The sequence below is a fragment of the Gymnogyps californianus genome, chromosome 1 (genome assembly GCF_018139145.2).
Source record: "Gymnogyps californianus isolate 813 chromosome 1, ASM1813914v2, whole genome shotgun sequence".
Classification (NCBI taxonomy): Eukaryota; Metazoa; Chordata; class Aves; order Accipitriformes; family Cathartidae; genus Gymnogyps; species Gymnogyps californianus.
The window spans coordinates 130,530,512-130,555,870 of NC_059471.1; the positions used below are offsets into that span (position 1 = coordinate 130,530,512).

The 25,359-nt window shown below is 37.4% G+C and overlaps 1 protein-coding gene across 2 annotated transcripts in view; it reads left to right on the forward strand.

Annotated features, from left to right (window-relative positions):
* The window catches only part of STXBP5L (syntaxin binding protein 5L), a 216,494-nt gene that overhangs the window by 173,224 nt on the left and 17,911 nt on the right, over window positions 1-25,359 (forward strand). For both annotated transcript variants that reach the window (XM_050897290.1, XM_050897298.1), the window contains one exon: window positions 18,891-19,061. In XM_050897290.1, coding sequence (XP_050753247.1) covers window positions 18,891-19,061 — 171 coding nt within the window. The remainder of the gene's footprint in view (window positions 1-18,890; window positions 19,062-25,359) is intronic.

The window sequence follows — 25,359 nt, forward strand, 5'->3', positions numbered from 1 at the left end:
GAACAACATTGATGTGCTCACATGCATACTTTGAGACTCCAAGACAATGCCTAGGAAGAATCCCTCCAGCACACTAATTGCCAATGTAGACACAAACAGTTTTAAATCCAAGAGAGCCATTAGTGACTTAGTCAGATTTCAGTTCCAACCAGGTCCATAAGAACAGTGTTGATAAAGGCTTCTTGGAGAACTTGAAAAATCTCCTGCCTCCTCATCTCTTGGTCTGATCCTGAACATTGCTTAGCCTGCCTGAACCATCTTGGTTTCCCTGAAAAATGTATTTTGCCTGTAACATCCTACTGCTTGTCAATGTTTTAACCTCTGACTAAGATTCTGCAGAGCCAGCCTAGGTCAACTCAGTAATTCAGCTTTGTTGTTTCTCTTCTCCCCTGCCCCAAATCAGAATTAGGCATTTGTGTTCTATCACTGATATGAGTGTTGGAGCATTGAGCAAGAGACTCAGTGCTGAAGAATATTCCTTATTTTATATGCAGGGCTGGCTTCTAATTCAGTACAAATCCAACTTCTTCCATTAAGCAACATTTTAAACTTGTTTCACAAGACTCTTTTTAGGTGCTCCTCCTGTACTATTATTTACTAAAGCATGGCTTTGCAGACAACGTAATTGAAAAATCAGATTCCCGTTCTGAACACCTTTCAGACTAGAACATGAAATTAAACCAATTGATGAAAATTTTTCTGAAATTCACAGTGCCACACAGGGGGTACTTCAGCAAGTGAAGAAATACCAACCTTGCATTTTAAGAATGGTAGGCAGAAGAGAGGAATAATCTTCCTTAACCACTGGTATCTTATTTTAATTAAATTAGTATTTAAATACTATAGTGTTGCATTTCCAATACTGTACAGGAAGACAAGAAGTTAATAAAGCCACTTGAAAGATTCTGCTTATTTGTGAATATCTGAATGGTGGCAGTTTCCACTGTAAATAAAATGTATTCCAGATATAGCAATATATATGGAATAACATTGGTAAAAATTGTGGAACAAAAAACTTTAAAAATAAAAACCCCAAACACTTATCTATATAAAGCATATTTCATCAGAACAGTGATGCAGCGTGGCATGCCATATAATGGTATTTGATTGGCTTAAAAAAAACCCTCAGATCATATAAAGAACAGTGGAGATCAGGATTTTTCAATACCATCAGAATATCTTCTTCTTACTCATGCATGCCATGTTCTTTCAATGGAGACAGTCAAGCTGCATTTTAATTGTTGTTTGTGATTTGGAGGTCAAATTTAGGGCTTTGTACTACATTCACTCTACAATGGCATGTGAGAGCTCAGTAGCTCTAAAACAAAATGAAGAGCTCTGAGGCCTTGTAAGCACTCATAATGTAAATGGTGCTACATCTAATGCTGGAGTTAATTACTATATAATATATTACAGAACAGTACCCATTCCAGTGAAGTTTACCTTTATTTTTATCATCTCATTAGGAAAATTTATTCAGGGGCTTTTAAGAATATAATATATACGTAATTATATATACGTCCCTTACTGCTTTAGCCATTTATATGCAGCTTCATATTGAAGCATGTAGTTGAGAATACACTGTGAGCACAAGAAGATGCATCTTTGAGAGGTCACTTAACTTTGCGTAAGATGCAATGGACAGTTTAGACTTCTTTCAAAGACCAGAAAGAAAGAATTTCATTGGTCCGTGTATAGAAGAGTGACTTCTCAAATGTGTGTTCTAAAATGAAAGTGCATTTTGTTTTTTCTTAAGAAATCACCTTCAAATTGGGGGCTCACATCCAAAATGCTTTTAAGGCTATGGAGCTTAGAGAAGGCTATGTAAAGATTTCCACAATTGATTCCCATGAGCTTTGGAACAGGTCCCTAATGGCAAGATTTACAAGTTTTTATATGTACTGTGATTTCCAAGTGCTGTTATCCTGATTCATTCCACTGGTTAAATCTGCTGGGATTAGGCCCACGCCATGTCAAGCTCCCACCTTCCTACATGAAATGTTTTTAAATAGCTTTGTTTCAAGAATAATATTATTAAGTTTCTAACAGTCACTCTGTTTTAAATCATGGGTAACTGCAAAGTAGCTGAAGAGATTCGTCTCAGTTTGAAAATTATATTCTCATGGAAAACAAGCAAGAAAGTAAATGTTTCAAAACATTTTGTGTGTGTGGAAAACATCATAGAATGTAATTTATTTTGAAACTTGATTATTGATACCACTGCCAGCATAACCATTTCTGCTTATTTATATTAAATTTAAAAGAATATTTACTAGTCAGAAGGCAAATTAATCAATAAAGAGAGGCTAGCTCCTGCACTGTTAATACAAGGTGCATTTTATCACTTTTTCCAATATATGAGGGGGTTTCTGATCAGGTTAATTCATGCTTGCTTAAGATCTTGAGAAGTGATGTGTATGTAGGGATTAGCAAGGAAAACGGAGCAGTATGAGCTGGCAGAGGGGAGGAAATGGGGACCTGGGTTGGGGCCATGGTATTTGGCTCAGGGGGAGCAGCAGGGGCTAGCTCCCATACTGCCCATGGTGCACGGCTCAGGGTTCAAGGGGGCCTGAGCTCACCAACAGGGGCCAGCAGCTCCTGTGGACCAGGGAGACAGGAGCCAAGCAAGGGAGCAGGGCAGCTCTGGGGAGGGTGACCAGGGCCAAGCACAACCTGGCGATCGCCAGGCAGGTCCAGGGGAGGATGTCGCTCCATGATTCCAGGTCCGGATCAGCAGGGCCGTGGCCAGGCACAGGAGTGGCAGCAATGCAGCAGGAGCTGTAGCTCAGGGCAGAGTGAGAGTTAGGTTCGGCTTGAAAGTAGCTCCTGCGGGAACGTGCTGCCTGGGGCGCTCTGCCTGAGGCCACCAAAGGAAAAGGGCTGTCTCCACATCGGCTCTGAGCCCCAGTAGCCAAACCTCCAGGACCTTATTGTGTACCTTGTCCAGCTGGGTAGCTAAATATTAGGCTCTTAAATCCATGTTTTAGCAGTGGGGAACTGGGACTGATATTCCAAAGTGTTACGCAGGCAGAAGCTCCCTAATAGACAAAGAGCTGTATGAAGTCACCTTCATTTTGAATAATATTAAATTCTCTGACTACGGTCCTGCTGTAATAGCCGAGGGAAACACACCACTGAATGTCATAGCTGCGAGCGCACATTTGTTTGTTGGTTGTGCCTTGGTGTTTTCACTGAAAGACTGATAGGAACCATATGGCTACAATATAGGAGTTGTCAGGTCAGGAGACCTGGGTGCTCAGCTTAGCTAGCTGCCAGATGGTACCTATTAACTCTGTCTGTGCCTCTTTCTCATCCCACAGTTGGATAATTTGACTGTTTACACATTAAGCTTTTTTGGGCAGGGGCTGTCTTGCCTTGCACTGTGGCATCACAATTTCTGCTGGCTGCCTCCAGCATGAATGCAAACAACTAATGGTAACAAACAACTCTGCTAGCTTCTTGAACCTTTATACTCTACTTCATTCTTAAATTAAACTTGTTTTCAAAAGCTCTTTCTCAGCAAGATAGGTTTACATGCATGATCCTCCTTTATAATAAATGTAGAGATAGTAAAATATACATGATTTAGGTATTAAAAGTAGGTTACATAATAATATCCACATTCTGATCAGTTTAATAGTAAAAAGTTAGTTTTACCCCCAAAAAAGTAATATACACAGCTTTAATCACAGTAAAGCATGAAAGCAACCAGCTCCTTCTTTTGTTTTTACCCTCAGAGATGTGGTCTACTGACAGTGGTCGACGCTGTGTCCTAGCACAATCATGTCCTACACCAAAAATTTCCAAATTTGGTGGCGGAGATGGTGGTAGGAGTAACTCCTGGCTTCTTCAACTGCACTTCCTTCACTTCCTCGTGCTGTGTGTCTCCTTTGTCCTTCAGCCCCCTACTTACCATGTCCTCTACTCTATCCCTGTACCCATAAACCAACTAATCCACTGTATACTCCTCTTCTTTCCGATCCTCAGTCCCTTCAGCATCCTGAGACTGTGTTAGATTGCAGCCTTCAGTACGGTATGCCTGTTTTGTCTGCGCACAGCTGTGGCAGCTCCCAAATCAAGCCTGTTTAGAGTCCTTCAGAGGAATCAGAAAGTGCATACTTTGCATGTGCTGTATGAGCCTGCACACAAATAGTTGGGAGCTATTTCTGCAGTCTTGCAGTTCAGACATACATACCGCAATTTGGGAGCAGCTGTGGCACATAACACAAGACACGTAATTCCTGTTACACAGAAACACCTGTAACATAGAAATAGGAGAGGCTAAACCACCAATTTGCAAAGCTCAAAGCCTCTGTCATGACAGCACTAATGAAGCTCCTTGGTGTTAAATGCAGCTAGGTTTTATAGTTCTGAAATATCCTAATCTAGATCCTAGTCTGTTAGTAAAGTGTCCTACAGTCTTCCTTATGAATTGGTAATCCTTTTCCAGAGGGCTGGTTGGGCCAGATGTTGTCCTTTCCTTTAAAGGAGATTATATCACAAGTGATGCTTCTTTCTCGTTCTCTGTAGTGAAGTACTGATTTTCTGGAGCAGTATCCTGCATTCACAGTCTGAAAGAGTGTATGACAGCTGCTCAGATAAATGGAATGTTTTTAAAAGGCTGTTCTGAAAATTGAGCTGCCCTTTGTGTGAGTGCCTAAAATGGATGTAGGAGCCTAATAGTTGGTATCCAAATTAGAGAATTTTCATGTAGTAGTGTTGGTGATGTATATTTTGATGTTGGGTTGATCTGAAGAGATGTCTTCATCTTGTCCCAAAGCATCCAGTTAAAGTGACAGCTAGAAATGGATTACTGGGAGGGCTATGCTGGTTCTACTGATATGTTACCAATGTTGCTCAAGAGCCTGAAGGGCTCCCCTACTCTTCCCTGAAGAAAGAAAGAAAGAAAGAAAGAAAGAAAAACATCTAGCATAGGTGCCAGCTGATATTTTCTTCTGCCACATTGCAGGCTTTGTAGTTTATGACACTGCAAAAGAATGCAACAGAATTTCTTTTTAGGGGCCCTGTGACTTGAGATGGTAAGTGGCTGTTCTAGGCATCCTTCTAAAAGCTTATTAAATAGAAATTACAAAGGACTTGTTCCTTATATTCATATGTCCCAGTGTTTCTGACACACCATGTGGGACTTTCTTTAGAAGTATAATAGTTAGCTGACAAATATGTCATTGTTCACTTCTAGTAACAGACAGTATGGGTAAGGGGTAAAAGCCAGAAAACAGTGTGAAAAAATACTGAATGAATGCAAAATGAAAGAACCATATTGGAAATTAAGTCTTCTGAATAATTAATAAAAGATTTCTTAAGGCATTCTTTTAATAAATTTAATGCCATTTTGACTGCTACAAGACATGCTTCATTTCAGTTCTCTGGTGTTCATTGTTTAAAAATATGCTCATGTGTAAGGAAATGGAAACATTTTTGAACAGAAGCAAAATCATAGTTTTGTTGCATAATTGGAACACAACAGATAATTAAATTTTCAGTAAATTGAGTGCAATATTTTGATGTCTAGATAACACCACATTATATCCTGAAGCCACTGTATTTCGTTTCTGTGCAATCTGTCTTCCTTTCCGTAATATTACAATAGTGTGTTCTGTCTCCACTACCTGTACAATATGCCCTCTCTTTTTCAAATAGTATCTTGAGGTATGATGTCATCAGAACTCATAATTTCATTGCACCCTCTTATTAAATTGGTTTCCAGGTGTTTAAATATTTGTGATATGCTGCATAACCAGCATTTGCAATATTTGCCTTAATCTCATTTGGTTTTTTTTTACCATTCCTGTCATCACAAGGTAAGATATTGCAGCACACAACCAAAGCTGTGTAAAGCACCATTCACTTCTTGAGAGCTGGAGTAATGTTTTTTCCAGTGCTTCTTTGTTCAGTTACATTTATTTTGCTGAATGGTGTACATGAAAATATTTAAACCATAATTCTGCCTTTATATGCTGATTAAAAAAAAAGTGCTACAAATTTGCAACATGGTATTAACCAGAAGATGGCATGTTGTTTTCCCTCGCTCCTTTTTCTTTCTTACTTATTAACAACTGCCTTTCTCCTTTTTCTGTTGTTTCAGTTAAAGGATCAAGAAAGTTAAGTCTGCCAACAGATCTTAAGACTGATCTTGGTACGGTAGGCAAAAGCCAACAGCTTTAAACTTCCTTACATTCATTGGCAAAACATTTTACCAACTGATTCATGAGATAACACAATAACCTTGGAAGCTTTGTCTGAAAAGGCTTTCTAAAAACCACCTATTAACCCATACAGTTCTGTTGGCAGCTCTCAGCATTTTGCTTGTTTAATATTCATTTATTTCATGTAGACATATTTTGTCAGTCATTACACACTGTGTGTGTAATATTTTATTATGAAAAGGCTCCAGAACTTTTTACACACTTGAGCCATTATAACTGGTTGTCAGTGATGTTTATCTCTGCCTATAACACCCAATGCATGCGCTAGTCTATTTTCTTTATTTGATACACAAATTCCATGCCACAACAGTGATAAGATGGTTGAACATCTGTATTTTATGGTGTCTTTGAACTTCTGAGAAGTCAGATCAGAAATCAGTCATTTGTGTCTCAGTCCTCTCCTTGAGACTTACCTCAGTCAACTGTTAAGTACACAGTTTGCTGTAACCTTTTTCTCAATTCTTCTTTAATATTTCAGTGGAAATGCATAGTGAGAGCAGAAATTTCACCTCAAAAAACCTAAAATGAAAATTGAACATCTTGTGTAACCTAAAAATGTTTGGGGCAGATCATGCCCTCTTAAATATCCACATAAAGGGTATTGCTCCTGGCATTTGGGTTGGAATGTGTGGTTCACACAAATACTTTTTTATAGTTGTCTTTAAATATTCTCAGTCTCAAGGAGTCCTTTCTAGTTTTGCTCTCATGGGAAGTTTCTCGTGTAAGATGACTGAAAAAGCCGTGTAGCCATGCCTCATTACTTTGAGTGTCTTTTTAGAGATAGAAATTAAAGTTGGATCACATCCTTGCATAATGCAGCTGAACTTAATTTCTGTCACTAGGAATCATGTGCATGTATTAACCAATGTAGCACTGTTCCCCAAGGCAAAAGTCAGGGGGATAAATATGTCTTCCATATTATAAATGACTGAGGAACTTGGAAAACTGCTAATAGCTCCTGATAAAGATTAAGTAAATAAATGTTGAAAAATCATTGGGAAATTCAATCCAGATTATGCAGATTTCAGTGTACAGAGTGATTTAGTTGAAATAACTTACTCCATCACTAACAGTGATGTTTAAGAAACTAGGAATGTAGGAATACACAAAAAAAATTTTTTGAGTGGAAAATTGTAATACTCATAATACTCCAAAAAGGTAAAAGAAGTGATGTAGGCAGCTATAGACCTGTAAAATTAATATTCATCACTAAATAAATGGGCAGCTATGAAGAGGGAAGGTGAATACTTACAGTATCAAAATAGCCGTAGGGTAGGACCTAAGGCTAAGCCATATTCTACACATCAGACTTCTTTTTTTTAGTATTATTAAAAATATATAATCTTGAAGGACACATAGCATGAAATAGATTTAGATCCTGAATCATAACACAACAAAAAGATAAATTTGATGTGTAAAAGACTGTATTTATAGGTTTTTAGAAAAGCAAGAAACAAATCAATGTATCTAGAAGTGGTGAGGCCTTTATTGTATAATATAAAAAAGTTGCATATCAGAGAAAAAAACTGCCTTACCATCAGCTTTCCTGTAATCATGCTGCGAGCTGGACAATATTGTAAGCATTGCCTAGAATATATTGACAAATTGAAGGCAGATTTATGTTTAAAAAAAAACCCAGCAATCAAAAAAACCAACCAAAAAACCCCACAAAAAAACCCACAAAACCCCAGGGACTAGGGAGCAGGACAGCTGTGTACAAAAGGAAAGCTGTAAAAGTTAAACAAATTCAACCTAAGAGCATGCGAGGCGTGATGATTCATCTTAAATGTATGACATATGTAGGGAGGTTTGAAGATTAATGGAATGCATAATCATGTCTGTGATTTTGATTTGAGAACAGTCATGTTTCTACCATTCCGCTATTTACCTGTACTCATAATTTTTTAATAATGTAGAACAAGTTAAGTGTAAACTAAAAATAAGTCTAAGAAGGTCTGTTTCAACATCTTGCAGAAACTAGTGGAACTCCGTTAATTTCAAAAGCTTCATACACACCAAAAGGTATTTTCAAATTGTCACTTAAGCATTCTGGTTGTTGTTACTGCCACAACTATTGGGTACTCTGTACTTGTATTACCAAGACACCTGGTGGATTGCTAAGGATAAAGCATGTGGAAGCAGCATTCAATGTATAAGCTGGCAGATACTCATGGCTAACCAACTGCAGAAGGAAGGTTTAAAAAAAAAAAACTGAAACAAAACAAAAAACCTTGTTTCAGTTATCTTTCATGACTGTCTTAGAAGGGCAGAAGATTCCTGTTAATTACGCTAGCCATTAAAACTGTGCTGAATTATAGATTGCTTAGTTTACAACAGGCTGGAAAAAGCCTCTCTTTCGCAATGTAAGGAGCTAAATTTAAATGAGAGTTCCTGGAAAAGGCAATGAATAATGTCTGCATTTCATTTACTTCTGCTCCAAAATGTCCTGGCTACGCTGGCAGAGCTCTTAGAGATTATTTATCCACTGTTTGGCTGTTGCCTGAGATTGTACCCATAGTCTGAATATTCAGGGGATAACAATTCTCTCTGGCCCACACTTCTTGTAAAGATATTCAGGTAACCACTTTCAAATTATAAGATATTGTACATGCATCCCATTGGCTCTGGCTCATAGCTTTTTACAGAGTGCTGATATATCGCCTACTCTCAGCACCGACTGCAGCTAATTGGGAAATACATTAGCATTTGGCAGCTTACAGTTCTGCTCCCTTCTTAGGATCTGGCTCATGTAATGTCCTTGCTTTCACTTTGCTTTGAATTGTAATAGTAGAGGTTAAGTAGAAGTTAAATCTATTGCAGGTGGAGGTGCTGCCAGTACTGAGAATTGCTTGGGGAGTAGTTTGCTAGCATTTAAGGGAATAATTTGTGATCTGATGACTCAGCGTGTTCTAGTTAAACCTTGTCAGGATTTTCATGACTTAAAGGTACTTTGGGACTCCATTTTGACTCTTGTATGACTGATAAAGTAGACCTCAACATCTTTTTATTTTGATGTGGTGATTATTATCTATCCTTGCTGGAGAACTTGTCACCTGTGGATGCCGTATCTCCACATAGAAATGTGAGAATATGCCATAGTGGGATTACGTTGAAACTTCTTGATAGTTTTAGCTACTGCAGATCATAGTAACCCAATGTTTAATTGAGTTGGCAGAAGGAAGATGTGACATTGCTGTTGCATATATTGTAGTTTCCCTATTATCCTTCAGAGGCAGCTCTGAATGATAGTATCTTTTTTTTTTGAACCTAATACTGTTTCTCAAAGTTTTCTGAAGAGATCATCTACATTTCTGTGCACTGTTGCAGTGAAATGAGTTATGGGGATAATCCTAATCTAATTTAATGAGGTGGAGAATCTGGGATATATCCAGACATATACAACTGCTTTTATATGAGAGTTTTCTAACTTTGCTTCACCACCCACTTTAAGCATCAGCTTGTATTTTTCTTTTAGGAAGTATTTCTGCTCATTTCATTAAAAGCTTTCAAAGTTTCCAAGCTAGACAGAAGTCCTAACTAAAGATGGAGATACTCGGTAACTGCTGATTTTTATTTAATTCCTGTGAACAGATTGTTTCACTGTAAGAATTTATGTTATCACCTAGATTTTATTAGCCAAAGAACAAAAGAAAATGCAAATAGAGACAGACATCTTTTGTTTCCTCTTGCTAAACTGTGATCTTCGAAAGATTAACATAATTTCCTATGGTTTCTGCAGATATTTGTAAGCAGTGAATGAATTCTCCCATTTTATACAGCAGTGAAAAACTAGACAAAGTACCAAATAAGCTCAGATTTTTCAAGGATTTGAGAAATGTCTTCTGATGCAGAGGCCCAAAAACTTTAATTCTGAAAGTTGGCTTCATAAAACACAATTGTAGGGGTCAGACAAAGGAGCTTTGGTTATAACTCTGTATTCCATTTTGGCCATTTTGTACGAGGTTTGTGGAATCTGTTTGATTTTTCTTTCCTTAAAGATTTATGCATATCGTGATAGAATTATAACACGAAAACATCCACCATTCGATGCCTTTGTATTTCATTGCAAGGGAAGCGTCACTTCCTGGATGCTCCCAAGCCTATGAAACAGTACCCGGATATTGTAAAGACCTCATTTTTATTTTAAGGATGAGCAGTGGAGTTACAGCAATTCTTGCTTTACCCTTTCAAAGTATTTTACAGCAGACATTAGGCACTGGCAAAATTTTGAAGCTTTTAATCTGTTTTTGCTTACTGCTGCATTGGACAAACTGGTAGATTTTAAGTGGAGCGTTCTGTACTAGTTTTTCTGGATCTGGATCTGTAATTCTGTTTACAGTGCTAAAGAACATTTCAGAAATTTTGAAATTATATGAGTTGCTGTCCTCCTTGGTCTGACATTTTTAGAAAAGGCAATTCAGACATCCAGCTGTAACAATGCTTTTCTTGAATTACTTGGCAATATACACTGAAAATGATAAGTATTTTTACACGCAAAGGATTTTATGGACTGTCCAGTGTGTGTCTCCTTCCAGAAGCGTAGAGTAATTTCTGTTCACTTTTCAGTCTGAAATACCAGCTGAATTGAGGAATCATCTGAACTCTGCTTGTAGTTAAAATCATAGCATAATTAAGGTTGGAAGGGACCTCTAGAGGTTGTCTAGGCCATCACCCTGCTCAAAGCAGGTCTAGTTAGACGAGGTAGGTCAGGGCAGTGTCCAGTTGAGTCTCGAATGCCTCCAACAACAAGAGGTCCACAACCTCTCTGGGTGACCTCTTCCAGTATTTGATCATCCACACGGGAAAAAAGTTTTTCCTAATATTTAACCAGAATTTCCCACATTCCAAGATGTGTCCTTTGCCTCTCATCCGATCACTGCGCACCTCTGAGAAGTGTCTGGCTCTATCTTCTCCATATACTCGGATCTGGTAGTTGCAGACAGCAATAAAGTCTCCCCTCAGGCTTCTCTTCTTAAGGCTGAAAAAACCGCCAGTTCTCAGCCTCTCCTCTTACATCATGTGTGCCAACTCCCTTACCAGCTTGATGGACCCCTGCTGAACTTATGCCTGTATGTCAATATCTTACTTGTAATGGGGAGCCCAAAACTGGGCACAGGACTTGAGATGCAGTCTGACAAGTGCCAAATAGAGGGGAAGGATTACATCCCTCAAGCTGCTGGCTATGCTTCGCTGATTCAGTGGAGGATGTGGTTTGCCTTTTTTGCTGCAAGTTTGATCACTATTAAGATGAAAAACATTATGGGTTGGACTAAAGTCTTTCACTTTTACAGAAATGGTTTTAAACGTTTGGCCTCCCTGCAATTCCACATTTTCAGGTTTGGATTTTGATATTCTGTAGCTAGGACCCTACTAGACAAAAGTCTCTTTCATCTGCTGAAGGTCAGGTGTATGACAGCACCAGTTTCTTCCTTAATTAAATAAGAGAAGGTTTATGGTCAAATATTTTTAAAAGACAACCTATATTAACGGATATATTAGCACTCTGCCAGTCCAAATAACCGGAATAAAAAAAAGCAACAAGAGCTGACCAGCAGGTTAACTCTGTCAACTATTACAGCAGAATAGGCATGTGCTGTGTGGTTATATTTCAAATGCAGAAAGGGGCTGTATTCTGACTTCTAATGCTTCCAGATTAAAAACAAACAAACAAACAAGCCCACACCAAACTGATCTATATGGGAGATTTAACAAGCAAGTAGTTTAAAGGAAAGGTAAGTGCCTAAAATTATCAAAATGATACCCTAACTAAAATGTTTGTAACTGATAGTTAAATGTAGTCACGAAGGAAAGGCAGTAAAATTTGTTAGCCGAAACAACAAAACAAGCAGTAAAGATCATCATACATTTAAGAGTTGATAATAACAAAATGATAGGCAACTGTTAGGCTCACAATGTAATAGATATTCACTGTTCCTAAGTTCTCTATTTTTACTTAAAGAAGAGTTCCTTACTGAGGACTCTCAAAGGTAAGTCATTTTCCACTCCTTTCAAGCAATGCAAACCCATATGTAGTATTCTTCCGTTCTGTGGTCTCTGTACACTTCTCAGGTTGTAACACTCTCCAGCAGTCAAAGCCTGGGGCCACACATAGATGTACCAGACCTGCCTGGACCCAGAGGTCCTCTATAGTAAGTAACTTGGGTTGGGATTGAGCTCTCACACAGACTGTCTTCTGTAGGCAGAGACTCGGGCATGAGACAGATGGTCCTATGACCTTGTTTGGACTTAAAGCAACATCCAAAGTCTTAGTAACTGACCTGTGTGTACAAGCAGAAGAATATTTAGAAAGTAATAATTTTCCATGTATAATTATTTTGACAACAAAGTGATAACAAAAGAAGGATAAATAAGAACTCTAAATCAGAAGTTATCAACTACAAAATCTGGTTTTGCAACATTAAAATAAGAATGAACAATTGTTACTAGTTTATGTATTACAATAACCTGGTATGAAATCTGTCAAAAATCTACAATGTATAATGTTAACAAGTTTGGAAAAACTTGGATTTTTTTAGAATTTTTTGATTGCTGCATAAAAATTATGTGTAAACTTAATTATAGTTGGAATGCCTTATTTGACCATGTCTGTGCCTTTTTCTGTTGAGTATTTACAAGCAAATTATTTATATGTTAGCATCTATGGAGTGGTGCTACCTCAATTATTTCAGACATTCTTACCTCTAGTTAAAAACATTTTTTGAAAAATCAGGGGAAGAATCTCTGGAAGAATCTGGTTAGAATAGACTACAAACACTTTTGTTGTAATTATGTTACATTTTGTTCATTCATTTCAGATGGAAAGGTGGAGTTTTGTTTAGAAAGTCTCCAGCTCATATGTCATGCTTTATTTTTTTTTCATGTTCAAGTTGAAAAAATGTTTCCAGTCCAACCTCTTTGAAGAATTTTTCATTTTCAAAAACAGAGAATTAAACCCAGATTTTTCCATCTTGAAAATGCAGGTGCAACGCTACTAATAAGGGGCGCTCAGCACTAGTTGTTGATATCCTAGGTGGTCTTGTGGTTCATCCACTCTATTTGCATGTTTCAGTGTTGTCCCCTGTGCAGCTCAGGACATATCATGTTTCATGCTTGTGTTTCAGAATTAAATCAAGTTTTCTGTCTGTGTTTTCCTGTTTATTGCACAAAGCACAGCAACAATTTATGTTACATTATTCTGTTGAGGCACACTGAGTGCTGTGTACTTTTTGAGGCAGTCAGTCCAGTAGTCTGGTGTTATATGATCACTGGAAATTCAGCAGAGGAATCTGAGGAGCAGAGTTAGATCCAAGTAGTCCAAAATTTTCCCACTGTTCTCAGGGAACAAAGCTAGATTTATTTTTAGACTTGCACTGCCAGGTTTGGTTTTTCAGATAATGTAGAGGTGATGTTATGACATACGGTAATATATTCTTAGTGTTCTTCATTTGGATAGTGTTTATTTTGTATTTTGGTTTCATTGTTCATAATTGCAGGCAAAAATACTAGTTTTAAAAGGGGCTCTGTCAGTGACAACACACTTAACATTTTCAACCACTTCACGGTATTTCATTTCTCTGAAAAATAAATCTGTTCACCCTGCTTTCAAAAAAATGATGATATCTAGGATCAAGCGCACGATAGGAGTTCATTACCATAATAAGAATACGGTTATATTACACAGGCAGTATATTACAATGACAGCACGTTATACTCTTAGCGTGGACCTAAACGTACTAGCAGTATGTCAATAAGGCAATTCATGCTTCCTCTTCAAACTGATGAAGACATGATGGTAAATAAACACTTTTGCTGGCAGTACATCTGTACTAACCTCTTCTGCTAGGGCTCACACCTCCTCTCCTGCCTGGTTGACAGAACTGCACCAAGAGAAAATTGTGATCCTGACCTTGTAAGGGATTTTCTTTTAAGAATAATTTGTTAAAAGTTTAAAGTGTCAGTCTATATTCTCACTAATGAATGATCACACTACTTTTACACAAATTTTGGTTATTTTACATGCAAACCTGAGACTGTTCTTCAGGCCATTTGTACAGTTTGGAGATCTCTTTTTTTTTTTTTATTTAAATGCATCTCTCTGCTGTGTAAAGAAAAAAGGTTAGTCACACCCATAATTATTACCCAAAATCTAATTTATTGATAATACACAAAAATCCCCCAGTGGAAACAGGTGGACTTTTCCTTCCTTTAACAGCAGAGATTATATTCCTCAACATGAGGAGATTCTCTGGGACTCATTTTTCAGGTTCTTTCTGCTCCATATTAAAGCATCTCTCTCTGGTCCTCTTGCTTGCTCTTTTATTGATTACTTCTTTATAACTTAGGATGATATTGTAATGCTTCTGATTAGTCATATTTAAATTCCTTTGTTCTCAGCCTCTCTCAGATCATTAGTAAGAACTGGTTTTCAGCTAGTTTTTCTGTGTGAATTTATCCCTTTGTTAGAACTGAAAAAAATGGTTGGTCTTATTTTTTTTGTTATGTCTAGTGTAATACAACTTGCTAGGCAGCAACTGCAAATGCATGTTTCTCCTTTCTTACTGACATTTTTAATACATTTGGTTTTAACAAGGGTTCAGCTTTTCACTGGTAAATCATTGGTTCCTTTTGCTTTTTGCAGAGGTCACCAAGTAGTTTAAAACAGTTGTATGACAAGGCAGGTTGTGTAACAACATACATGTTACTGTGTGTAAACTAAAATCACCATGTGTATATATAATATGCTCCCTATCTGTGTAATACTCCTCAAAAAAATTGGATTAATTTGGGGCTCTCCAGCAGGCTTGCTGCTATCATGCTGCACATTGCACCTCTCATAAGGCATCTCTCAGTAGTTTCATCAAGTTCACAGTAACTAATGTTACTTCTTCGGTTCCTCTTAATCTCATCATCTCACTGGTATTTCGTGTGACACACTGGCCTTCCATCCAGCACAGTTCTGTTTCTTTTTTTAAGCAGTTTTTGGCGTGCACGCTGCACTGAACAGTGCTACTGTTTGGTAACAGGGATAGCTAAAGCATTTTTAATTCGTATGGGTAACGCCATGAGCCCCGACAAAGGCAAACAACCAGGACCTGCACTGTAGAAGCAGCACATGGAGAGTATTAGAGAATTTTATGTCATGAACTTCTCTTTTGTATATTTTAATACATCTTAGATACAATATGTTACTAGCTGCTTTATTAAATCAGTGGAGTTAAATCAGTATAAAATGGACTAATGTATTGTAGCATGGGGTAATCTGCTATGATTACTTCCAAATGGCTTGCATGAGCCTTACATTTTTAAATTAATGAACAGAATAGCTACAAACTGAGCCCTGGCTATTTAGTTCACTATCCACAAACAGGAGAAAAGGCGGCTGCCCTGGCAGAGTGGGATGGCTGTTACAGTCTGGAGACTGCTTCAAGGATAAGCTCCGCTGAGCCAGGATGTCCAAATGTAGTGCATTAGTAACTCTGGTACTTGCTGCTGAAATCTAGGAGCACTAGAGGGTGTAATGCAAATTCCCTTGACCTCATGGGCAGCAGCACCCACGGGAAGGGATAGGAGGTGATGGCAAATGCAGTGGTGGAAAAGGGTAGAAAAGAGAAGGGGGCTTTTTGTGCAGTGCTTTCTCCCCAAGCGACTATTCTCTGCCTTCTCCAGAAGAAGTGAGCATTAGGAGCTGTTGCACTATTGCATCAACAGCACAGAGTGATCCATGCACTGCTTCTTAAGTACCAATGTTAATGTCTCCAATATCAACTGGTGCTCAGTATCAACTAATATTTCTGATATGAGAAAAGCCCCAGTGACCACATGACAAAAGCAGTAAGCCAGCAAGGAAAAAAGTTAAAATGTTGTTCTTCCTTACAAATCGAACAAAGCTGGAAAAAAGCCAGGTTTTTACAAGCCTCCTCTATCTGTTCTTTGGGTTGATTGGAAGACATCTGTCATGGCAAAGGAGGGTCAGGTGACTCAGGTCTCAGAGGGCTAGTAAATCATTGCAGTCATTTTGGCAGAGGGTGATAGCTTGAGCATTCTCAGAGTCTCCCTTAGAAAGTACACTGTAGGAAACTAGTATTGTTTTTTTCTTACCACTTGCACACTTCATTTTTTTTTCAGACAATGCAGTAAGGAACCCTTCCTTAAATAGTACATAACCTTTCTTTAGAAACGTTTTGTATCACTGAGCTTATACCATAAAAAAGTGAGAAATTAATTTTTAAATACACACATAGGATTTTCTCATAGATTTGGGTGGTCTTTATCTGCTTGATTCTTATCAGCTTCTCAGCAAAAATGTTGCAGTCATACTTGCCATAATTATAATACTCTTTGTACAACGTCTTTTTGTTTTTACTAAGGTTTGAAGAGCTGCATTGCTCCTTGTATATATTTAAAAAATAATCATACCTAATCAGAAGAACAGAACAGTGTAAAAAATATAGAAAAGTGTGTAGCCGATCACTAAAATCCCTCTTCCGCTCATTGTTGTAGCACTCACTAACATGTCACCAACTTCAGTACTTGAAGGGATATCCCTGCAGCTTCTAGGATGAGGCCTGATTTTTTTTTTTACTACACAGGCACTGGCTTTGCTTATTTGGAGAAAGGCATTGTCGAAACAACTAAAGGGATTTAAGTGCCCAGATCCTACTGACTGTTTTTGTTTAATTTGGGCCTTTGAAGGTAACTGAGACAAGCAAGCATACTAAGAGAAACATAGCAGCATTTCTTTTAAAATTTGGCATAGTGAATAGGGGTTTAGATGAATTGTGCCCATTCTGTACAATGTTCAGGGAAAGGGACTCACAAATGTTGTTGATGTTTCAATACAATATGATTCTTTTTTACTCTGTTATGTTCCTCACCACTTCCTAGGATCCCCCTGGAGATAATTAGGTATCATGCTGAAACTCCTTCACACAAACTGAATTTTGAAGAAAGGAAGCAGCTGGATGAGGATGTGTCTGTTGCTGAGGTTGAACAGTCAGCCTGTGCCCTTGAACAAAGCCCCCGATCTCAAAGGACTTTCTACTGAAATATATGAATATTTTCAGCATATTTTGGAAAATTCCCTAACTATAAGTTGGATGAGTCATCCACATCAGTTTTATATCTGCTGTTAGCTCAGTTAATAGCCATGTGTTAAGAAACATGATAAGAATCAGGAAAGTTGTGTCTCCTACAGAGCCGTCTCATTATGCAGTACAGATAGTAAATTGCTTTCTAAACTATAATTCTGAACAATTCTTTCCAATTTTGTTCATTAAGACTGAACTGCTTTCACATGGAAAGGACATGACTTACACATTGGAAGACTGCATACAATAGCACTCTATATGCTGTATTCGGTACAGAATCTGTTTTATCATCTGAATATAGAAATAGCTTTTCATCATGTACAGTGGAGCTATCATGGCGTAGTAACCAAGAAATTTATCTTGGTATATTAACATTCATCTTTTCCTTGGGTACAATACAAATCAAAGAGAGTTAACCAAATATGATACTTATATACAGAATCTTAAAGACTAATATAATTCTCAGATATAAATAACCTGACATTTAAAATGAAGGCAGAAACTCCAAGCTTGTCCTTATCTATAGTATTGAGCTTTCATAGTTTTGAATTGAAATATTCAGTGTGCTTGCATAAGTCTGAATTTTTGTTTTGCTTATCACCTGCTGTTTACTTAAATTAGTAAGTATGAATTACCTGCTGACCAAAAATAATACAATTATACCTGGGTGTGTATCCTTTCATATGTTGAGGGGAAAATTGTGTTCAGTAATTCTTCTCATGTTGCCTTACCCAGCATGAGAGGAAGAAAAATATCGCATGAATGTTTTATAGTCCAGTCCAACCCACTCTGAACTCTGATCTAAGCCTTGATCAGTGGATTGTTGTGGTTTAAAGACCTGTTGCCAGTGACGAAGAACAGACAAATGTAGGCAGAGTTTAAAGCAGCCATGTTTTGTTTCTCACCCCATCAGACAGCAGCATGTGCTGTGCTGATTGACTGTGGCCTCTAGCAGGGGTCCAAGGACTTAGCCTCATATCTTTAGATCTGTGGCAGACAAGTCAATTGTTCAGCAGTCAGTTTCCTTAGCAGTAAAATAAACCTATGATGTGGTATATAAAGAATAAAATACTTAGCAATATTATGGCTAGTTTTATAATTATCCCAAATAGTGGCAGTCAGATGCCTGTTTCATGCAGCTTTGAGTCAGGTAGGGAAGATGTCTAGCTCTAAATTCTATCCTGTAGTAAATTACATTTGCAGTTCTTTATGAGAGCAAAAGGGAAAGATAGTGTTTAAATTAATTTGGTATCTGTCAGGAGACACATCAGGGATGACAGTGTTACCAGCAGTATCTTGATAAATTGTCTGTGCACATAGGTCAAGAAAATGCTATGGGATCTGCAGCTGTAAGAACATGTACCAGTTCTATGTCCCTTGGTTTTTTTTCAAAGTATACCTTAAAGATATGGTGAGTTATTCTTACATATACATGCTGGGCTGGTAAAACAAATAAGTAGTTATTCTCAGAAGATTTGATTTAACCCATTCTTAAATATCAGAACGTACATCTCTCCTCCATTCTGAATTTTGGGAGCTGGCACTTTACCTAGCACTTGTTGCATTCACTTTCCAGATCACGTGAATGGTCACTGTACAAGTCCAACGTCCCAGAGCTGCAGTTCAGGAAAACGACTTTCCAGCGCAGACGTCTCAAAAGCAAACCGCCGAGGGCCTGGGAGACCCCCCTTCAGAAAAGCGCAGTCTGCAGCCTGCATGGAGATTTCTCTCCCAGTCACCACAGAAGGTGGGTGGCAATGAATATTTTGCTAGGTATTTGTGAATTTCTCACCGGGTGTGAAAGCAAATAAGTTTAGCATGATCCTTGTCCTAGTCATTGACCTGAACTGCTGTCTTCATCTGTTTAGAATTAGAACAACCCCTGTGTGTTAGTGTTGTTACTAACAAGCCTGCTCCTGAGCTCTGTGCTGCCTAGGGATGCGGTATGCTGAACCTCGCCGAACTCTTACAGCCGTCCCTTGCCTGTATGGATTGGGTGCTTTGTTCCAGAAAAGCAATTGTTCATAGCAGCTTATGTACAGTTATTGTGACAGCTAGTAGTACTAACGTTTTAAACTCTCATTGTCTCTACTTATCAAGTCTGAAAATGAATAAGATATTTTTAGAATGTGAGTTCAGGCTTTGCACATATTTATTTATTTATTTATTGGTACTGAAGACTTTATAAAATTCCACAGTCCCTGGCCACTGTTTATGGTAAAATTATAGTCCATAATCTAATCAATTTTTTGTATTTAGAATAAGTTTCTTGCTTTAATGCTTGAAAAAACAGTCTTCAAATCTTGATCTACCTGAGTGCAGAGTCTCGATGAAACTTAGTGATACAATGTGGACCACTCATGGCAATGCGTTGTGCTTAAAACTTAGAATAAGCTCATTTTAATTTCAGAAGTGCCAGCTATTTCACTACAGATCATTTATACAGAAGCATTCAGCTGACGTATTTTTCTTCCATCTTGATAATGTTCCCACTCTGCTGTTGGTGTCCTTGACCCTTGACTCCCATGCTTCCAGCTCCCCCACATTCTTGCAATAGAACAATGCATTATCTGTGCAGAAAAGCTTCAGTCTATCAAAAATTGAAAAAGCATAGCATCAAAGTAAATGGTGTAGGACTGTAGTGTTGGTTGTATTCAATTTTAGTAATCAATAAAAATTGAATAATATTTAAACAACAGAAATGATAGTTTAATATTTTAATAACAAAATAATTAATTTTAACAGTTAAGTTTTTTTAAAATCCAGGTTTTAATTTTAATCAAGTTGCAGAATAATTTCCCAAGTGTCTAGGAGATAATAATCTCCTGTGGCTATTGTCTGGGCTGTAGCATGGCCTGAACCCCCTGTGATGCTATAAGCGATAGGCAGTTGACAACACCATGACCCTAGCCCTCTGTCTTGTAAGGAGCATTTGTATCCTAACCTGCTGACCTGCAAAGGTGTCTGCACCACAGGAGTTCTTTACAGCTGGAACCAGTACTCCCTAATTTTGCTGATTGTTAATGGAGATAGAGCAAGGGGAATTATATCAGTGTCTAATTTTGTATTTTTAAATGCAAATTATTGCAAATACCTTTGTTACTAGTGGCAAATTGCTAGAATCTTTGATTTTTTTTTTTTTCCTTTATGATAGCATAAAATAGCAAATTCTTTTTTGGCCCTTCTTCTGACTACTGTAGGGATCACACAACAGAAAAATAGTGTCTATGTGCATGAGACCCTATAAGAAAACATCCTAATTTGGCACAGAGGCTTCCAAGATTATGTTCGTGACTGGAATGGAGCTGATATCCCAAAGTCTGTTGCAGTGTCCTCTAGCAGCTCCTTCTATTTGATTTAAGAACAGCATTTACCTACATTTATTCATGGGACACAGAGCAAAGCATGGTCAGAGGCTCTCTGCAAATGGCTGTGCTCACTGGAGGTGTTACCATGTTACCATCTTCCAGCTATGTCATTAGGTCTCTGGTACAAGTCACCTCCCATCGCCAGAGGCTATCACACCAGAACAGATACTGGTGGAAGAGAGATCCTTTGAGTTGTTCATTTCTACTTAAGTACAGGAACATTTAGCTTAAACAGCTTTCTATATTGGGTTATATTATCCAGCTCCCTTTGCCCTAAGCAAATGAGAAGTTCCCACGTGATCTATTTTTCTGACTTTACTAGACGAGTATTAGCCTTCTGCAGAGGAATAGGGTCAAAAACTTGGGGAGTAGTGACATTTCAACTGACACTGCTGTTTCTTCAGTGACCATCCAACCATCTCTCCTTTAGGAGAATGTTACAATATCATGGACTCTTCAAAGATTAAGTCGTAGGCTGAACAGCAAAAATGTTAAATCGCATTGTAGGCTCATATAACATATGACAAAGTGTAATCCTCAGCAATCAGTTATAAGAAGTAATCCTGTTTAAATACTAAACCTACTATAAATTTCAGTTTTAACTTGGATTAATGAATAGCTCCTGTGTGAACATTGTACTAAAGCAGATTTACAGAGCTCTGAGGTGTTTATAAATTCCTGTGCATAAGGGCAGTTTTCATCTGCGTAATCACCGTTTTTTCCTCCACATTACTTATTGATGATGATCATAACATAACCCTTTCATCTACCTCTATGTGCTACACAAATATGGTAAGTACCATTGTCATATAATAGCTCATGGTGGAAAATATATCACTGCCACAGTAGTTTCTATTGCTGTGTGTTTTTCTTCATCCTATGTAGTACCAAACTCTTCTGGAATTCTTGTATGCAGATACTGCTGCAATATCAGCACTACAAGTACATAACCGGGCCATGGTACTACCTAATTCTTTTATGCTGCTGCTTTTCTTTTTCCCTTCCATCCTCCCAGAGTAGGTAGGGTCACTGGCAGGCAGAACCTATAACCCCCTAAGGTCCCACTGGCCCTTGTGTACAAAACATTTAGTAATACAGTGATACTTTTGATGGCATGATGATGCTTTCTGTGTATCTGTATCATGAAAGATTCACTTTCTATTGTTCATCACTAATTATAATACCTATCAAGTTTAATATTAAAGTAAATCTCTTTTTAGAGATAGTCGTCTAACTTCCTTTCGGGGATGTGGAGTAAATTAAAGTAAGTGACATAAAAAATCCTTATTTAAAAGTATCAGTGGTGTCACTTAAATGGTATTACAGCTCTCAGTAAGGTCAGTGAAATGACTGTTGCAAGAAAGAGCCAGACAGTCTTTAGATCAATTTATATTAACGTGTAATATGAAGGAGCGTGGTTTGGGTTTGTCCTTGAGTGTGTGGGTTTGTGTACATGTCACCTTTCAGCAGGTCTATAGACTAAAATAATTTTCTTATTATTTATATTCTCTTATTAAAACAAAGCCATCTATCCAACTTGTCTAAACTTTTTTTTAGATGCCTGTGGTATGCGTCTTTTGACTTCTAGCTCTACTAACTGATCTGTCTGGAATGATTGACATTCCACCGTTCTTCATGCATCTTGAATTTCTAGACATACTGTTTTGGCAAGTGGTTTGATTTATTTCTGAAGGTTTTTATACTAAATAATACGGTGGAAGATGGTATGATCCTTGAAAGATTCTTAGGCTGGGGGTAAGGAGGAGGGTGAGGGAGAAGGAAGATGAGAAGTTAAAAGTTTTGAGAGAGAATATACTGAGAATAAGCATTCTCTCCAACATGTGGAACTGGCTTTGATCAAAACCTTCTGATTGGGCTGTTCCAAAATAAAACGAAAAAATCCTCTCTGTGCTAAGAATTTATTGGCTACTTAGAAGTATATGCTGCAATAAACAATAGATATATTCACAAGAAATGATTTTTTTTTTAATATTCTCATGTGGTGAATCAAGATACATATTTTATGTCCTCGCTAGAGAGGTAGTATTTCATGTTAGTATTTGGTAGGATATTATTCTACCCGAGTAGAATTTTGATTAGAGATTGCTATCTCAGTAGTGTTAAGCACTTTTTATACATGAAAAAAAAAAAGCCTTTGTGTGTGGGTAGATGGTTCTTACCTTTTCTTAAGCCTGTTTCTGAGGCACTGATAACACTTGGAGATTTTTTAATAATGCTTCAGGTTCCTGCTCTTTACAACCTCTTCTAATTGATTTGATTAAAAAGATAATACCTTTTGGTGACTAATCATAAGATATCTATTAGAATAATAAATCAGTCTCCTCTCGCATTGGATTTCAAAATCTACTTATTTAAATCTGATCTTTTGGTACAATAGGAACTATATTTCCAGCATTTTCATCAAGTGTATTTTCAAGCAACTTTCACACAATAAATTCTTCTGACTTCATTTCTGTTAGCTGATTGTCAAGATTTTGCTGACTCTTACCTCTTTACATGTGCAGAAAGATTCCTGATATAGAAAAGTATTTTTGAAGAACATCTTTGCAATGATGAATCATAGGAAGAAAATGGAGTGGGGGGTGGGGTGTGTGTGTCTTTTTTTCTGCTGGTCAAAATATTGCAAACTGTTCAGTTTCATAAAGTGCTGATATTTCTTCCACACTCATAGAAGAATAATTCAAAAGCCAAGTAACAGTAGCAGAGGAGTGGTGTCTATGTCTGCATGGTTACTGTTACTGCTTAAACCTATGTCTTTCCAAGTATCCTCATCTAACATGGAAAAACTTGAAAAGCTCTAAAGCTTTTTAAACTCAAGCAGATTTTATTCCAAGCTAAAGATTACTGCTATTTCAGTTTCAAATCCTGGTTTCCCCCCCCCCCCCCCCCAAACACGAGTATCTAGATCAAATAGCTTGTTATGGTTATATTTTTGTCAATAATTAGCCAGACATTTAATACAGCACTTCTCAAAGACCATTTATGCTATTTAAAATGTTACATGTTGTCCTGTAGTATCTTCTGGTTTCATAAAAGCAGTATTCTCACATCTATACTAATAAATTCCATAGTTGCTCAATATTCTATATCTAATTTTAGCAAGAAATTAGAACTCTACAAGTTCTTAATTCCATATTATTGATTCGAAACAATCTTGTTTTCAGATACTTTTGATTAAGCTGTTCCTTCCTTGCAATAATATAAGAATTTATTTGCATTGTAAACAAAACCACAAATACAGGAAATTCCATTGCTGAACTTCTAAATTCTAAACTACTTCTAGTCCTTTTTGACCAGAAGTTTTTGAGCTTTTAGGAGTTAGTGATTATATTTCTTTGATAAGGCTTTCTTGCACAGGGTATAAACTACTTTTTTTTTTTTTTTATTATTATCAAGTTAACATTGTGCATTTAAATGTCAACAGCAATGAAAGATATACATGAATGCAAATTATTCTTAGTCAAGAAAGTCCTTACAGAGATTCTGTCCCATGATAACATTCTGTAGAAAGGGAATGTGTTTTGTCTCCAAGCTTAGTGGATTTCCTTGCAGGCTGTAGGCATTTGCACTGATCACGTCTCGGTCTGTTCCAGCTCTGGGCTCTGACTAGCACCCTGTTTTGTCTGCAAGTGTCCTCACAGAAACATTGAAATAGGGATTATATTAATTAACATTTTGTTTAGCTTCTTTGGGGAAAATGTGTACCCCTGCCTGGCTTGCCTTCTGTCCTGTCGCACAGATCCAAAACAGTCCATCTCAGTCTAAGAGCTAATACTGCATAGTTGTTAAACCTGTTAAAGCCCCCTTTCCATCTAGAACAGCACAGATCACAGCCTGATCGAGAATTTCAGTGTAGATGAATAGGCCCAAAATTTCTTCTCTTTTTCTGCATAGGAAAACAAAATCTGTATTTCAGTCAAATTTTTAATTGTAACTTTAGGTTTAAAGAAAACACTGAATTAAAGAAAACAGTGATGTTAAAGAATAAAAATAAAATTGTTGTGGGAGGGAACTCAGTGTGGGTATATGGATGTGTGCACAGATACATATGCTGGCACGCAGTCCTCTCTGCTTTAATAAATTATAACTAACTCTGAGAAGTCTTTCAGATTTGATACTTCTCGGTTATTGCTTTTTTCAAACCTGCTTTTTTAATCCAGTTTGCATTCTCCAAAAGGTTCTCTCTGCCATGACTTGCTAGTTGCCATCAAGAGCTTGTGCTGGCAGACTCTGCCATTTTTTCTTCCTTGCCTGCATTCACACAGAAATCAGGGCATTCTGTGTATCTATGTGGTTATATCATATGTCTTAGGAAGAAAGTAAAGACAGAGTGGAGTTTTTCCTTTGAAATATTGTGTTTGGAAATCTATTTTCTCCCGCCAGCAGTGATAGAAAACTGTCCTTTTTTTCTTATTTTTATTTCCCATTATGTAGTTTTTAACTAGTTCAGCTTAATCACTCTTGACTAGAAAGGCCATTTAGGTCTTAATGCTACAAACTTGCCTCTGAACAAGGAATCCTAACAAGGATTTGCTGTGCATTGTAATTTTCTAGGAATGCTAAGAGCAGAGTCTTTGAATTTGCTTTAGCTTTTCTTAAAAATAATTCAGTTTCAGTATTTACCTCAGCTTTTGGATTAACTCTTTTGATTACATG